The sequence below is a fragment of the Dermacentor variabilis genome, chromosome 4 (assembly GCF_050947875.1).
Source record: "Dermacentor variabilis isolate Ectoservices chromosome 4, ASM5094787v1, whole genome shotgun sequence".
In the NCBI taxonomy this organism is placed as follows: domain Eukaryota; kingdom Metazoa; phylum Arthropoda; class Arachnida; order Ixodida; family Ixodidae; genus Dermacentor; species Dermacentor variabilis.
In genome coordinates, this window is record NC_134571.1 from 170405066 (window position 1) to 170423165 (window position 18100).

Genomic DNA, 18100 nt, shown 5'->3' on the forward strand with positions numbered 1-18100 from the left:
TACCTATAATTTTTAGCGGTTTTATGTCTCAGACTCCTTCGTTACATTTTACGCATAACATTTTAACAATGCAGAATCTGGAAAAATATAGTGGAATTTTTATGTTTAAGTGCGCGTCCGGAAAGCTTCCATTTCCTTTGCTACATCCTAGTTATTTCGTCATGTTCCATCGACGCTTCTTGTTACGTAAAATAAGCACTTATTACTTACGCCCACGACTAATTACGACAAGCTCGCTGCAAATATTTAACGTGTTCAATGTGGAATTCAGTGCCGGGTGGTATAAACGAGGGTTCTGTTGATTCATTTGAAAGGAATTTGCGTTTACATGGAATAAATACAGTTAACTTTTCATTATCCTTCTTATTTGCAACGTTCTTCTGTATGTTTAGACTTGTAGAATGAATATCGTATTTTTCATAAATAGGATTGTTCGCAACGTTGTAGATACTGAAAGCTGGTCTACAGTGAATGATGTTACAGCTGCTCTACATGTTCTGAATAGCCTGATGCTGTTCATTGTATAGTTATTTTAGAGGGCAGCTCCTTGGCGCCCATTCCCGCGGCGAGCGTCGGCGTTGTCCCTCGGCGTAACCGAGTGAAAGGGACAGAGAAAAATGAAAGCGAACGCTGAGCGCAGCGTGAGAAGCAAAGCGTAGTGCCGCGTTAGGCTTGCGACGACCACTACACGATGGCGCCAGAGGAGTGGGCCCTCATCTGTTCACCGATGACATGCGGCGTTCGCGTCGCACGATACTATATATGGAAACAACGCGCTGCATTAGCGGAGGCCTGTCTGTGACGGCTGCTGTGAACTGCGCGCACGCGTCACCCACACGCTGCTTGTCGTGATCACCCGGCGAGCGACGCAGTCGCGTGACGCTTCACTCCATTTTCAACGTGCCGCACGAGACAGATTGTCCGCGCCAGCCAATATATCGCAAAATGAAAACGCATATAGAGCTGCTTTTGTATTTCGCATTAAGGATTATAGGTGAAGCAGGGATGAATGTTTTTCTTTGACGTATGCATTACCAAGGGGTCTCGCAAATTACATCTTTTCACTATGGGACCTCTTTCTGTATTTATGTCTTCTTTGAAATGAGTATTTTGAACTTACGAAAATAATAAATAAAACAATACTCGTATTCTCGGTTATCACGCAAAGACGGTGGCACCACGACCGAGTCTCTGCGTCACGTCAGACGTCGCGGTCTCCACGCTGATATGGCTTCTTTATCCGGAAATATCGGCCAAGGTCAATCCTTTATCTTATAATAAGGAGCGATAATTTCTTTGGAAAGAATTCTCTCATTTCAAACGGTACGTACCGATTCCTGTAAGAAGTAAGTATAGTCTCCGCCTCTGCATATCGTAATCCGCTGCGTCATTATTACGTGATTATTGTGCCAATGCCTATTCATCTGAAATGCACATTCTCTGCTCCAACTTTTCAGATTGAGCGAACCGTCGTGGCACCTGCACGTGTGTGCACACTGTGTCTTCTGTGATGATTACCCACCGCAGGAAATCCACAGTGCCCTGTGACGTTCTGCACTACTGGCTACAGAACGAAGCTCCACGCTAGCGCACCCCAGTTACCCAAGAAGAAAAATAAAACAAACAAACAAAGGGACCGGACGGAGCACGCACGTTCTGCCTGATGCCGAGTTTGTAGATATTCCAGGCGAACATGGAGGCCGCGCTGAGAATGGACGAGTCCGAAGACGACATCACCGCCGCGGAGACGGCGCCCAGCCCCATGGCGGAGACGAAGCCGGGCGTCAGGTACTGCAGGACCAGCGGCAACGTCAGCGACGTCGCCTCGCCCGTCAGTGGAACGGCCTTCGTGTAGCCCGCTTTCGTAAAGTCTGCACGCAAGGGCACAGAAAAGAGTTGGCGGTGCGAATACGCGTAGGTGAAAGCGAGCCATGCATGGGGCAAGAACCGATCAGGAACGGAAAATACCGTTCTCTGCGGCGTATGCATAACGTCTCGAATTCCATCTGAGCATGGCAGGTTCATGTAACGTCGCAAAGGACGAAGTTGAAACGGCCGCCGCGATAACCCCGCACAATGGGGCCTGCTATTTCTCCCACGCGCGGTACGTGCCGTTCGTTGTGATCGTCACGCGTTTCCTGTCACGTCGGGCACTGAGCGGCATATCCTTACAGGCTATGCCCATCGGTTATGAATGCCCTCTCCATGCAAGCTTTCCTTGACAGCTGAAGCGTATTTGATACTGCACCGGGCGGGCTGGTTGATGAGACCCAATTCTGTAGTGCAGTGCACTTGGGGTCTTTTCTGCTCCGTGATTCTGGCAATTACAAGTCGCTGGCACTGGCCGCGCACTCTGCTTTCCCCTGCGTAGCACTGCAGCACTCACTGGCTGCCTTGGCGACGGCGCCGATGACGACGGGTGGGATGGCCATGAACAGGCAGCCGAACGCCGCCATGTACGACAGCAGCTCGGCACCCTCGGCCGTGCGGCTAGAGAGAACCCGCTGGAAGTAGACCTGCGCGCGCAGCGCGTTGAGTGTGTTACAGAGCGACAGGTAGTAAGGAGAGAGGCGGCGGGCCGCTTTTAGCAGGGAAACTTGGTTTAGTCGGTGAATTGTCACGTTGCACAAGCAGCGCTAGAGCAGGCGAGGACTTCACTCGACCGTTCCTAATACATGCAGGACATTGCGAGATATAACAGGTTTTCGTACCTGTCCATGTCTTTAGCACAGCTTCTATGTGTCACTGAGTCCCCTTCTATTACCGCAGTATTTTTCGAGCGCGCACTGCAAAGATAGGCGACTTTCCCGAACGCTACAGAAAAGCCATTAGCCTCAGGTTCGCAGGTCCATGCACCATTGGAAAACGTGCGGCGAATAGTACACGCAGCAACAATATTTTCCGCTGAATGCGAGAGGGTATTTGTGTTCCTATTGTCGCAGGAGAGTAGTGCACTAGCCTGGAACCGGCGTAAAGGAGGTGGCCACACGAGCGGTGATAAGTCGGTTCGGGACACAGGGTCCACCAACCTGCCAGGGCACGCCGCCCATCATGAGGAGGAGCATGGAGTCCCAGTAGTTGCCGAAGTCCTGCCACTCGACGCTACCCACAAAGTCGTTCCTCGGGTACGAGATCGGGCCCACTGCCTCGTGGAACATGGCGAAGGGCACCGACAGCCACTGAGCGACGAAGGGCAAGGACGCGCCATCAGCCATGTGCCATGTGACCAATATAGAAAAGCACAATTACACTACTGAAGACTGTGGTGCTGAAGTTACATAAACAGGGAAAAAGCGCCTCGGGAAGGCTGGCCAATGTTCCAGTAAGTGGACTTATCTTTGTCAAAGGTGCCTTGTCAGCCCTCCGAGCATGACAAGGCCACCTTCGACTAGTATAGGTCCACCTATCGAAACGTTAACCAGCTCCCTCCTTAAATTTAGGCTTCTGAAGGCACGTTAGTGAGAAAACAATTCCAGAACGCCCTGCCTTAAGGCATGATATAGGACCTCATCTAGGACCTTACGAGGTCCTAGATTATACAGATGCCTCTTACTGTCGTCACACACAGTATCATTTATGGAGAATGTTTAGCAGGAAAGACAACCAAAGGACAACATACCAGGCCGAAGAAGATGGCAAGGAGCTGGATGACGTCCGTGTAGGCGACCGAGTAGAGGCCGCCCGTGAAAGTGTAGAAAAGGGCAATGCACGCCGACGCGATCACCGACTCTGTGCGCTCAAAGTCCATGATGACCTCTACGGTGGCGCCTACGCAGTGAATAATTGGAATGCGATTCAACCACCCAGTTGGAAGTCCATCAAAGACAATGTCTTCCTGAGCAAGTTTGGGGGTAATAATGGGCACAGTCACTGCGCACGGCGCTTACAGCTTCAGCGCTCAGTTGGGAGAGTAGGAAGTGAGTAGGAGTGCCTAATTTTTTTTACTGTACTTAGTTTTATTCTAGATACCCATGGAAACGCCCCAATTTAGACTACACTACTTTCGGCACTGGCCCGCGTTTTCAGATTACACTGTCTTCGGGATCGGTCAGCGAAAAATGCTAGAAACCCAGAAACCAGACACAGAAAAGTGGAGGTGACTCGCTAAGGAAGGCACTGTCTTCAAAATCATGAACCAGTGTGTCCGAATAAACGATGATATGTTTTGCTTTGTGTGGAACATGTCGCAATAGTAGGCAGAAGCGCCAATGGCATAAGCGGACGGTAACGACAACCGCCAGGAGAAACGATAGAAACAGATGCCTCGACCTTAAACCGTCACGCCTTTAAGAGGGCTCAATCAAACACATTGTTGGACTAGTTGCGTGTATGTATATTTATATATATATATATATATATATATATATATATATATATATATATATATATATATATATATATATATATATATATATATATATATATATATATATGTCATATCATAAGAAGCCAACAAACACTGAGACCGAGGGCAACCTTACTTGCGCGTAAAGATTTCCCCTATGTTTTCCTCTGTGTCAGTGTTTCTTGGCTTCTGATGATATGACTAATAAAAGTCGGGCCCCTCGGTTAACCCTCTTTTCTTTATTCTCGTTTACATATATATATATATATATATATATATATATATATATATATATATATATATATATATATATATACACACACTAGAATTGCGGCGCAGCAACAGACTAGGGACGACAGAACTTACACGCGCAAGACGCAATATACTTGCAATACATTTATTTCCGAAAGACAAAAAAAAAGAATATAAACAATGTGTTTACCTTGGGCGCAGGCTGTGAACCCGCGCTATCAGCGACTCGAACTCTTAAAACGAAGTTGCGACGCAATAACACGCGAGTCGGCAGAGGCATATTTCATCCAAAAAAAAAGGGGGGGGGGGTGCACATGCATAAGTGAACATTCTATTGTGATCCGCACTAACGAATATATTTTTTTCAGATTTCGCTTTTGGCTATGCTTATGCGCATCTGCTCTATATAGCCTGTTTTCTCCTGGAAATACATTAGTTGAAAGTGTGCGCATGATTCATGTTGTTTCTGTCATGCCTGGTTTTCGCTACGCCACAATTCTGCTAAAAAATTAACGCAGTCCTTGTGTTCCTGCCGGTATACCTGTGAGGAGCACTGTGTTCTGAGTTTTGTCGTCCTCTCAATGTATATATACGGTATACGTTTGTGCGCAATTCGCACAGCATACGCTGGTGTGGGCAGACTTTTACACGTTACAGAAAAGGTAACTGATCACAAGTGCTTCATTCAAAAATGTAATTGATTAATGTGACCAATTAGTGCCCGACGAAAATAATTACGGAAATAATCAAAATAAATCAATTTTCTTACGTTACGTCCGTTTGAACTTATTATTCGTTGAGAATCAGCTGTGATCATGAATAATCGATCAAATGTGCACGCTGGGTCGGTGCTCTAACGTGCGGACATCTTGCGCGCAAGGCTGTCATTACTCAGCAGGTGGGTCCTCTTTAAAGTGTAGGCGTTTCATGGTTTCATAGTTGCTGGTCTTACAAGGAGACGCCCCCGGTTGGACCAATGAGAAGCTGTACAAATGGTCCGTGGGCGATTTCGTGGCATTAACGTCCCGAGTGGTAGTCGCTATCGAGACATGCCAGCTCCGGTTCGGTTCGGCGGACAACGCCTGGTTGAGCGTTAACACGAGAAAGATGCTGAGCTCCCGGACTTGCCCGTCTTAGCATGCGCAACCGCGAGGCTGCTGCGCGGCACAATCTCCGGCGTTGTGTGCTGCAGTTGCCACCAAATTCAGGTTCCTAAAGCTGCGTCACGTGTTACAGGTTATCTCGTCAGTAAAGTAACTGTTTACATGTAATTGGTCATTGAAAATATTAGCTGAATTACAGTGAGCGTTACCAAGTAAAAAATGCAATTCTTTAATTGCAATATTATCAACAAATGTAACAGATTCCGATTAATTAATTACACATTATTACTTAAGTGCGAGTCTTCTGGTGGCCCACGAGAGGTCTGAGCATCCAGACCCTTATATAGGTGCCGCGTATTGCAAATATGGGGGCAGTGGATTGCACTGCGCTTCAACAGGAAGCGGGGGCTCCTGTTTAAATAAATAGAAAAAGAAATCTGTTTTCTCGACAACCACTGCAATATTTGACGAACAGGTAGGTGTTCATGGAAACCTTTCAAAATTGTAGACATTTCCCTCATAAGAACGCGATTCACGCAAAAGCTACGGTGTTGAATGCAATATTCTAGGGGCTGTACAAAGCTCAAAGGACATTAAAACAATAAATCAGTTTAGACGGAAAGAACGTTTTTGAAGACATTGTTGCCGTTAATTTCGAAATAATAGGTTGATTATTACAAGAAAATAATGAAGGTCGAAGTTTTTGAATTTCGGGCCGAATTCCGAAAGTCGGTACGTCACTGTGTCGACACGAAAGTGTTTTTTTCATATTCAGGCCACTTTGGCTCAGCAGAGGTTTCCGAAACTCGCCATGTTCAATCTCTGGCTCCATGAGAACACAATGTAAAATTACCTATGCCCTAGACAAGCTAGAAAACGGTGTCAAAATCCATGATATCACAGTGAACTGTTGCGAGAACTTCAAGGGGGCGTCAGCACCCGTGTTTTGTTATTGCAGTTTTTCTGGCTCACCAAGCGTCTTATCGTGGTACGAGTGGTGATTTTGGCATTGTAGAAGGGTGATTTACTGAAATACAGAATAAATAATTTTTCTCTTCCGTTTTCCTTTGAAGAACAATTCTCACCAGTTCTGGCCATTATGAGCTGGCAAGAGCGGTGCATACAATGCGCGATTACAATCGTGCCTGCAAAGTATTACACCGCTACGCCTCACGAGAACGGCTGAAATTTCGAACCAAAAGTCGTGCTCGCTTCTCCTCGCGGGTGCCGCGCTCCCAGTCGACGTCATTCGCACAAGTGAACCTACGTAGTTAGCACTGCTGTGACGTCACTCACAGTGACGCGTGAATTTGAGAATTAGTAAATGCAACAGCAAGTATTTATTTGACCTGTTGCTTCAATAGACGATTAAAGTTTAAGCAAATAATAAAACACACGAACCGAATGTCTGCGTGTTTATCTTGTTTTTGTTTTACTTCGTACCTTAGAAAAAGAGATGCACTTCTGTTTCGTCTGCTTGTTGTTCCCACGTCGTGCAGTCGCACGCACGGGGAACGAAAGTATGCCGTTTTCTACAAGTGCCAGCGCACGGTCATGCTCTGTGATCCGCGAGCGTCTGCCTCAGTGTTTATGTGGCACTGACTTATGATGCCGTGCCAGCGGTACCATGACGCGGCGTCTCGCGGTAAAGATCCGTGAGCCGGGCCAGCCTCGCCAAATGTGCGCACACTGACGGATCCAGTTCACAGCAGCGGCCAGATGACAACGCAGGTGTATCGCGCACAGCTTGGAAGCTCTTGCACGGAGCGGAACGAAACAAGCGCAAACGCAACAGCTCGTGGGCACGGGCGAAGGTCTGTAACCGGAAGCCCGCCGCGCAGCAATAACGTCAGAAAGAAAAAGAAGGCGGGGCTCAGTGACGCGTAGCTGACGCGATCCTCCGTCTACGGTACGGGAGAACGCGGGGAAGGAATTTTGAGTGCGGAGGCTAGACTAGACGGGGCAAGTGGAGAGAGCGTCCATTTTGACAGTGAAGCTCGCCTCCTGAAATCATGGGTTCGCGACACTTCAAATATTTCTATCGCTGCTATTAATGAACGAATTTGAAAAATTATTGCGGTAGAAAGCTCGTTAGAAGGAGCGTAGCAATTTTCAGCGTAGAAACAAAATTTACTATTGGCCATAAAGGGAGTACTGACCCAAAAAGCTTTGTACTCTGCTTTTTTTTTCCTTTTTTTATTTATCGTTTCACTCCATAACTGCGGTACGAAGTCCCGATTTCTCGACAGGAGCACAAATGATTAATTACACCCCTTTTTGTACGATCCGTTCCAAACGCGGGTAAAGCGCAGCGTGGGTGCGGACGTGAAAAAGGAGACTCATCAGAGGATTTCCTCGGCGGCGATCGCCTTTGCGTGACGTAGGGAAAAACAAGCTAAGGAGCTCAGCAGATTTTGCTCAACCAGCCAATCAGCTCCCACCTGACGGCGACACAGTCGCCGACGAGGTGTTATCGCCGAAAGCGATCATCGATTCGAAAGCAGAAGTGGCGGGGTGAGGTTCTTGAAGGCCGTACAATGACCGCTTAGCCGAAAGCGGCAAAATTTGGAAACAAAGGTGGGGGGGGGGGAGCACTATCTCCCCTCCTGCCTCGTCGATTGCTGAATCGACTCAGCTTTTGCCAGCTTGGCCAAAGTGGCAGTAATATGTGGTGCAACGAGACAAGTTTCGGTGACGTGACAGGTCACCTTTACCCGTCCCAGACCATGCTGCTTTTGGCGTCCGTTTTGAACTCGTTGCAGATAAAGAAACTATTCGTCGCACTCTCAGGGAACTGAGGTTTCCTAGTGCCATCACTGGATCGACGGCTATCCAAAGGAGCAATAAAGGCTCGAAAAACATTTTCAGCCAGCACACCTCCAAAGGGATCCTGAACCAACCCTCGGCCTTGGTGAGAAAACACAGTGCGTGGATAGCATACACTGGTCTAAACATCTCAGCCAAATTCCGCAGTCGTGCGCGGCGCGTGGAGCTCGCAAACGGAGCGCGAAGTCATCTTTCTCTCAAATGTTCTCTTATGAACATAACACATTGAACAAAACATATTGTTGCGCCGGTCCTCTCGTTTGTGTTCTTCTTGAGTCCTGGTCTTCTGCGCATTGACTATACTACTTCAAGCATGAACCAACTTGCCCAAGCAAGTGTTTTACTTATGAACATAAGCGTGCTCCTCATTCTTTTCTCGACGCTTTATTTCGTGATATAGCGCACTCCCATAGGCGACTGCTATTGGCCCATAGCTGACCTAGAGTTTCTCGCTATAACACTAGAGGGAAATCAGGCGCTACCGTCTATGGGAGGTTCCTAAGGGGCGCTGTGCCGTCATGAGAATGATGGTATATGTGTCTGCGAGGCTTGTGTTGGCTGGTGTTGTAAGAGGCTTCGTCTAAAATGTAGATATGGCCACACAAATAGCGCTTTCTTAAAGTAAGATCCTTATAAAATGTTTCCATTCACGCATATTACATCTAGCACTGAAGTTTACTCACCTACAATGTATAACCAAGCGAAGAAAAGCAAGAACAGACGACAAACTGTTCCGAAGCGAGCGCGAATCTTGTCGTCTGTCCTCCAACTTTAGCGGCTCGCGGATACTTTTTACGTTTCATATAGTTATACATGCAATAACAAGTTCTCATAGTTAAACAAAACATGTTTTGTGTAATAATAAGGCTAAAACAGCTTTTTACATTCTGATTTAGTAAAAGATGAATCATTGTAACAGAGGGAACGGTGCTTGCCAGGCGCGTCTTCGAGGTGTCCTGGCTCTCTGAGGACGATGCCAAGCCGAAGTCACAATATACCGGCATTCCCATCCATACCACAGAGCAGCAGCGCCAGATTTTCCGATAGGTAGTATAGTGAAAAACTCTATGGCTGACATCAATCAAGAAGAGTATTTGGATCAACGCACTTCTGCATACTGTTATCGTATATATTTATTGACGCACTTTTATAAGCAGGCTGAAGTAAGTGAAAATCTGTTACTTTCGAATTTCTATAATAATTGCGTACTTCCGGAAGAAGCCGACTACAGTCTGCTCACGATCGGCCGTGGCCGCCCCCATAGGAAATAAAGCTTTGGCCACCCTGCTTATATCGATGTCGTAATCATCGGGTCTCGCTAATTTCGACTATTTTTGAACAACCATCTAGCCTCGAACTACGCGAAACTTAAGGTCAGACCAGAAGCATGCTTGACAGTGCGCGCTCATTCCTTGCTGCGCCTGGTTAGACGCCTTTGCAGACTTTACTGCGTATAGAACTATTGATAGCGCTTCACGATGCGCAAGTTGAATGTGGCAACTATCCATCGGTCAATCCGAACGCCGCTTTCCTTTTCTCACGCGGCGACCGCGCTGCAAGCCGGACAGTGACGTACTCGTGTCCCTGCGCCTACATGACGTCGCTCGCGGTGACACGTGACTTCGAGAATTATTCAAGGCAACATCTGTTACTTCTGTGATGTGGTGCTTGAATTGACGAACTGAAGTTTAGAGAAGTAATAAAATACGCTAACGGGATGTCTGCCTGTTTTGTTTTGTTTTTTTTATTTCGCACCAAAGCACTACTTCCGCTTCGTCTGCTTGTTCCTACGGTCGTGCAGTCACGTGCGCAGGCACCGAAACTATGCCATTTTCTACCGTGTTCGAGCGCGTGATCAAGCTGTGCGATTCACTTGTTCTGCTTCACTATTCGTGTAGCACTGAATTATACCGCTAGTCATGTGGCCTCGTGCATAGCGCGCAAAATCGTGCGCTGCGCGAAACGAGACAATCAGAACAGCTCACGCGCAACGCCGTCAGCGTTGCGCCGCGAAACAAAAAGAGAAAGTAAGAAAGAAAGAAAGAAAACAAGGCTAGCAGAAAAAAAATCAACCTTCGCTTTCGCCTTCATCCTCTTTAGCGTACGCTAAATTGACTCTTTTTTTCTTTATTCCAGGCCCTAAATCAAGACTTTGCTTCCTAGAGTCATTAGAATTTACCTTTCTTCTATCAAGTGGAACAAATCTCATTCAGATTGGCCCGGGCGTTGTCTCATAAAAGCATTTCTACATATTACATGTATCTGAACAAGTGGCTTCGGAGTCTGCCTCGATCGATCTGAAGTGCTTCGAACGTAGCTTCCGTTTGTTCCGTCCATTCGTTGTTAGTATATTTAGTGAGATTTATACTGTGTTCCAATTATGACCAGCATCGGAGACAGTCTACGTAGGCAGTTAAGGTGACAGCCGAGAAAGCTTTGAGGCCATTTACTCAAACGAGTTTCTAGCCGTCTGGAAGACGCACGGAAGACGCTTCTGCGACGCGACGTTACCTCGCGGCGACAAGAACAAGTTGAGAAAAGCACCCATTATTTCTGTATCTTAAGTATTTGCGCCTGCAAAACAATGAAAAACGCGATGTAGCTTACATTAAAGGGACACTAAAGGTTACTATGAACTCAAGTTAAAGCGATAAAGCAATGCTGTAGAACGTCTAAGGCGTCAATATAATCGCGAACAGAGCTTTGGTAACCGAGAAATTGAGGTAAATGCACGACACGATTTGAGACCTTCCAACGACAATTCGGTAGTAGCCCGATGACGAAGGCGCTCCTCATCATAATTTATGTCACTAGTACTCAACTACTCGTATTAAAAAGATCATTTCATTAGGTTATAAGTCGGGAAAAGATGCTACTTGTCTACTTCTGTTCAATTCCAAGAAAAAATAACATTTTGACGTTACCCTTCAGTAGTCATCATCATCATCATCAGCCTAGTTACGCCCACTGCAGGGCAAAGGCCTCTCCCATACTTCTCCAACTACCCCGGTCATGTACTAATTGTGGCCATGTTGTCCCTGCAAACGTCTTAATGTGATCCGCCCACCTAACTTTCTGCCACCCCCTGCTACGCATCCCTTCCCTTGGAATCCAGTCCGTAACCCTTAGTGACAATCGGTTATCTTCCCTCCTCATTACATGTCCGGCCCATGACCATTTCTCTTTCTTGATTTCAACTAAGATGTCGTTTACCCGCGTTTGTTGCCTCACCCAATCCGCTCTTTTCTTATCCCTTAACGTCACACCCATCATTCTTCTTTCCATAGCTCGTTGCGTCGTCCTCAATTTCAGCAGAACCCTTTTTGTAAGCCTCCAGGTTTCTGCCCCATATGTGAGTACTGGTAACACACAGCTGTTATACACTTTCCATTTGAGGGATAGTGGCAACCTGCTGTTCATGATTTGAGAATGCCTGCCAAACGCACCCCAGCCCATTCTTATTCTTCTGGATATTTCAGTCTCATGATCCGGATCCGTGGTCACTACCTGCCCTAAGTAGATGTATTCCCTTACCACTTCCAGTGCTTCGCTACTTATCGTAAACTGCTGTTCTCTTCCGAGACTGTTAAACAATACTTTAGTTTTCTGCAGATTAATTTTCAGACCCACCCTTCTGCTTTGCCTCTCCAGGTCAGTGATCATGCATTGCAATTGGTCACCTGAGTTACTAAGCAAGGCAATATCATCAGTGAATCGCAAGTTGCTAAGGTATTCTCCATCAACTTTTATCCCCAATTCTTCCCACTCCAGGCCTCTGAATACCTCCTGTAAACATGCTGTGAACAGCATTGGAGATATCGTATCTCCCTGTCTGACGCCTTTCTTTATAGGGATTTTGTTGCTTTCTTTGTGGAGGACTACGGTGGCTGTGGAGCCGCTATAGATATCTTCCGGTATCTTTACATATGGCTCATCGACACCCTGATTCCGTAATGCCTCCATGACTGCTGAGGTTTCGACTGAATCAAACGCTTTCTCGTAATCAATGAAAGCTATATATAAGGGTTGGTTATATTCTGCACATTTCTCTATCACTTGATTGATAGTGTGAATATGGTCTATTGTCGAGTAGCCTTTACGGAATCCTGCCTGGTCCTTTGGTTGACAGAAGTCTAAGGTGTTCCTGATTCTATTTGCGATTACCTTAGTAAATACTTTGTAGGCAACGGACAGTAAGCTGATCGGTCTATAATTTTTCAAGTCTTTGGCGTCCCCTTTCTTATGGATTAGGATTATGTTAGCGTTCTTCCAAGATTCCGGTACGCTCGAGGTTATGAGGCATTGCGTATACAGGGTGGCCAGTTTCTCTAGAACAATCTGACCACCATCCTTCAACAAATCTGCTGTTACCTGATCATGCCCAGCTGCCTTCCCCCTTTGCATAGCTCCTAAGGCTTTCTTTACTTCTTCTGGCGTTACCTGTGGGATTTCGAATTCCTCTAGGCTATTCTCTCTTCCACTATCGTCGTGGGTGCCACTGGTACTGTATAAATCTCTATAGAACTCCTCAGCCACTTGAACTATCTCATCCATATTAGTAACGATATTGCCGGCTTTGTCTCTTAACGCACGCATCTGATTCTTGCCTATTCCTAGGTTCTTCTCCACTGTTTTTAGGCTTCCTCCGTTCCTGAGAGCCTGTTCAATTCTATCCATATTATAGTTCCTGATGTCCGCTGTCTTACGCTTGTTGATTAACTTAGAAAGTTCTGCCAGTTCTATTCTAGCTGTAGGGTTAGAGGCTTTCATACATTGGCGTTTCTTGATCAGATCTTTCGTCTCCTGCGATAGCTTACTGGTTTCCCGTCTAACGGCGTTACCACCGACTTCTATTGCGCACTCCTTAATGATGCCCATGAGATAGTCGTTCATTGCTTCGACACTAAGGTCCTCTTCCTGAGTTAAAGCCGAATACCTGTTCTGTAGCTTGATCCGGAATTCCTCTAGTTTCCCTCTTACCGCTAACTTATTGATTGGCTTCTTGTGTACCAGTTTCTTCCTTTCCCTCCTCAAGTCTAGGCTAATTCGAGTTCTTACCATCCTATGGTCACTGCAGCGTACCTTGCCGAGCACGTCTACATCTTGTATGATGCCAGGGTTCGCGCAGAGTATGAAGTCGACTTCATTTCTAGTCTCACCATTCGGGCTCCTCCACGTCCACTTTCGGCTAACCCGCTTGCGGAAAAAGGTGTTCATTATCCGCATATTATTCTCTTCTGCAAACTCTACTAATAATTCTCCTCTGCTATTCCTAGAGCCTATGCCATATTCCCCCACTGACTTGTCTCCAGCCTGCTTCTTGCCTACCCTGGCATTGAAGTCGCCCATCAGTATAGTGTATTTTGTTTTGACTTTACCCATCGCCGATTCCACATCTTCATAAAAGCTTTCGACTTCCTGGTCATCATGACTGCATGTAGGGGCATAGACTTGTACCACCTTCAATTTGTACCTCTTATTAAGTTTCACAACAAGACCTGCCACCCTCTCGTTAATGCTATAGAATTCCTGTATGTTACCAGCTATTTCCTTATTAATCAGGAATCTGACTCCTAGTTCTCGCCTCTCCGCTAAGCCCCGGTAACACAGTACATGCCCGCTTTTTAGCACTGTATATGCTTCTTTTGTCCTCCTAACCTCACTGAGCCCTATTATATCCCATTTACTACCCTCTAATTCCTCCAATAACACTGCTAGACTCGCCTCACTAGATAGCGTTCTAACGTTAAACGTTGCCAGGTTCAGATTCCAATGGCGGCCTGTCCGGAGCCAGGTATTCTTAGCACCCTCTGCAGCGTCACAGATCTGACCGCCGCCATGGCCAGTTGCTTCGCGGCTGCTGGGGACTGAGGGCCGGGGTTTGATTTTTGTATTCATATAGGAGGTTGTGGCCAAGTACTGCACCAGGGTGGCCAATCCTGCTCTGGTGAGAGAGTGCGTTACCGGTTCTGGTCACCGGGATCAGGCCGCACTCCAGGCCTGTTTGTGCAATTTTCTCAACACACGGTTTTTTTTTGTATTTTCCGGTGGAGAATTGCGCTGCACCGGGATTTGAATCACGGTCCTCTTGCACTGGAGACGGATACTCTACCGTCCCCGCAGGAGTTAAATTAAAAATTGAATTATGGGGTTTTCCGTGACAAAACCACTTTCTGATTATGCACGCCGTAGTGGAGGACTCCGAAAATTTCGACCACCTGGGGTTCTTTAACGTGCACCTAATTCTAAGTACAAGGGCGTTTTCGCATTTCGCCCCCATCGAAATGCGGCCGCCGTGGCCGGGGACCGATCCCGCGACCTCGTGCTCAGCAGTCTAACACCATAACCACTGAGCAACCACGGCGGGTCCCGCAGGAGTTGTACGCCTCATTTAACCTACAGTGGTGCCCTATTTGATCAGTCAAAGTGGACCAATCTGAGCTCGGTTATACCGCATGGATGGCACTCGGCTAGAGAACCTGGTATTTATGACCTGCACATGTGTGGCCACACATAATTGAGGATATATAATTTTTTTAGGAGGGTTTCTGTACAGTGATAAAATGAAGGAAAATACATTAAATGAAAGAAAAAAAAGGGGGGGAAAGGAACATAACATGTGGTTTGAACTCGTGATCCTTCAATGTTGCCCGGAAAGGTAGCCCAGTCGGTTGGTTCGTCAAGCCAACGGTTACTTTCAAGCGCCATAGCTCCTGCTCCGAGCCTCATACTTATGTGGAAAGGGACTGATGATGTCCAGGTATAATTTCTTGGAAAAATGGCCGCCAGAGGAGCAGCGTGAACTCGAGCGGCTTTAGAGACTAGGAAAACTGCCTTAAAATATTTAGACTTGAGGGGAAGCTTCGTTAACAAACTATAACACGGCAATCAGCACTCGAATACGACGAGAGAAATTATTGAGACGTGGAAAATTCCCTTGAAATAAATCTGGTTTGCGAGACAAATGCTTGTATGTATTGAATCTCTTAATAGATGAGGGGGGAAATATGCGCTCACCGAGAGGGCATCGTCAGCACGAGACCACCACCAGGCACCTTACTGAGATGTAGAGAGCTTCGCGGCCGGAACGAAGTCTCCCCTCTCCGCCGGCCAAGAGTGGAAAACGCGCTTTCCGATCGCTCAAGGTTGCGCGGACATTGTATGGCTCTAGCGTCTAGGAAAAAGCTTAAACAGGTGCGAGGGCGGCACGCATAGCGTGGGAAGCTAGCCGCCGGAATAGCTATCTCAAGTACTGCTGCTGGCGAGGGCGAAATACCTTCTTGTAATTATAATAATCCTAATAGGACTTCTTTCAAAGAAAAAAAAAGAAAAAAAAAGGAAACGGCTCAGAAGGCTATAGTACGAGAGCTATGACTGATACTTTTCTATATATATGTATTCATCTCATCTATGGGATCGCATGCGCGCTGTTGCTTTGGCTCTGCGTGTAGTAGTTAAGAGAGCCAGTTTAAGGGCGGAGAAGAGGGAAGGAAAGGAAAGTCTCTGAAGCAAACTTGCAGCGCCGTGGTATTAAAGTGCAACCGTGGTAGAGAAACGGAAAGGCGATATAAGCATGCGTGGCCATGATACGCACACGACAAACTGCCTTAAAATATTTAGACTTGAGGGTAGTATGGGTGGTCGAAAGGTTTCGTTTTCGCTCGACTCTGCACGCTCGACTCTGCGCCGCGCGCGCTTTGGAGTTTCAGTTGTTTCGTTATCGCGTCGTGCTGCGCTGGTTCTGCTGGCTCGCGAAACTTGCATTTGGAACAAGAAGCGAGAATGCCACGTCCATGTGATGTCGTGGGATGCGCGAACGGTCCGCGGAACTTGGCCAAGGGCAGTTGCAGCGGCGAATCCAACGTTGCTTATCACTGTGTGCCAGCGAGTGAACCTCTCCGATCGAAGTGGTTAAGTGCCGTACCTCTGCCAATGCGCGTTGGCAAAGAGCCGAAAAATCGCAAAGTGTGCCCGCTGCACTTTCGTCCAGAGGATTACGAGTTCAACGCCGACTTACTGAAGTCGTGTGGAGTGCCTTTCAAAGCAATGCTTTCCCGCAGCGCTGTTCCGTCGGTCTTGCCTGCATTCTCCGAAGCGCAAGAACAACTGCAGGTCGAAGACGGGGCGGTGAGGTCGGCATTTGGTTTTCACAAAGCAAAAGCTACAAATGTGCGAATATGTACAGCCATGACATGCAGTTGCCGTCGTAGCAGTACGCAACGACGCCGGCAGCGCGAGCCCTCCGCAGTAGGTCACGTTCATCATTGCTTAAATCGCTGAAGTCAAACCCAGCATCCCGAGCCAATGTGTCGTCGTCAGAGTCGTCCATTGCAACGAGCGTCAAAGTTGGCGTCATAAAATAAAGAACCAGCTTATCGTCGCGAGCTTTCCCGTCCGATAGCCACCATAGTTCCGTTTTCGCACTGCTGTGGGCTCCGTCTTGGCTCTGTTTCTGGCCGTGCGTTTGCGTTTTGCGCAGAAAAGCCGTAGCGCCGTCTGCGGGCGCCGTTTTGTCACCGACGGAGCTACGTCACTATGAGACCATGACGTCAGCACTCCTCGATAGCAGGGCGGGGGATTTCAACTACGCTAGAAGTACGCGGACGCTTCAGAACGCATTTTCACTTCAAATAAGTCTCTTCTTTGCATGAAACAAGCCTTTCAAGGTTTCCGGGATGGTATTTAAACAGTCCACGTTCACTTAATATTAACGTTTAATGCCCCTTTAAGGGCTTAGGATGTAACGTGCCTACGTTTTCTTGTGCACGGACAACTTTCCTGTCGGCTTTCCAAGCGTCCTGCTCAGCCGCCATATTGTTTCGACAGGAAATTAGCCTGCCTCATTTTTGACTTCGATACTGTTTTCGCGAAGCTGTCTACTTTGACGTCTTCCCGAATAAAACCCCTGCATCTACGCACCACCGCCGCTTTCTTAAGTAGGGACAGCCTTTGTTGTGCGACGCCTTTTCCCCTCACACCAAATCCGGTTCCGGTATTTCTGGTTTCAAAATTTCCGGTTCCGGCGTTCCCGCTTCCTGGAGTTGCGCTGCAGGAATTTCCGCTTTGACTGCTGTTAGCGTTTTGCGCCGCGTTTTCCTCTCACACCAAATCCAGTTCCGGCATTTCCGTTTTTAAAATTTCCGGTTCCGGCGTTTCCGGTTCCTTGAGTTGCGCTGCGGGAATTTTCGCTTTGACTGCTAGTTGACGATGGTGAGATGCCCGCGGGTGCTTAGCAGCGCTGTGGCAATCACCATAGGAAGAATGCAAAGGGGACAAGCTGTTGTATTCCGTTGAAGTAGCAGTTCGCGGTCGCTGTTTTCCAAATGCACGAAAAACGGCACTGGACTCCAAGCGCCCAGGCACTACATTTCACTGTACGTTCTCGCTCGTACCACAACCCGTCGCAAGTTGATGCGAAGCAGCGAACACGAGCAGATCGCTGGTTACAGTAGGCAGTGGTTCTTGGATGGAATCGCATTCACAGTTTCAACCGCAGCTCGTGCAATTGAAGCCTCTCAGCGGCGTGAAAGTAAACAACGCTAAAAAACAAAGTGTCACTTCCACTCGGAACAGG

At 47.3% G+C, this 18100-nt stretch overlaps 1 protein-coding gene across 1 annotated transcript in view; it reads right to left on the reverse strand.

Moving 5' to 3' along the window:
* LOC142579939 (high-affinity choline transporter 1-like) overlaps positions 1-18100 on the reverse strand; it is a 54271-nt gene that overhangs the window by 15892 nt on the left and 20279 nt on the right. Inside the window, exons 4-7 of the mRNA XM_075690618.1 lie at positions 3620-3768; positions 3030-3179; positions 2387-2516; positions 1654-1871 (exon numbers count right to left, since the gene is read on the reverse strand). Of these exons, the coding sequence (XP_075546733.1) occupies positions 1654-1871; positions 2387-2516; positions 3030-3179; positions 3620-3768 (647 nt within the window). The remainder of the gene's footprint in view (positions 1-1653; positions 1872-2386; positions 2517-3029; positions 3180-3619; positions 3769-18100) is intronic.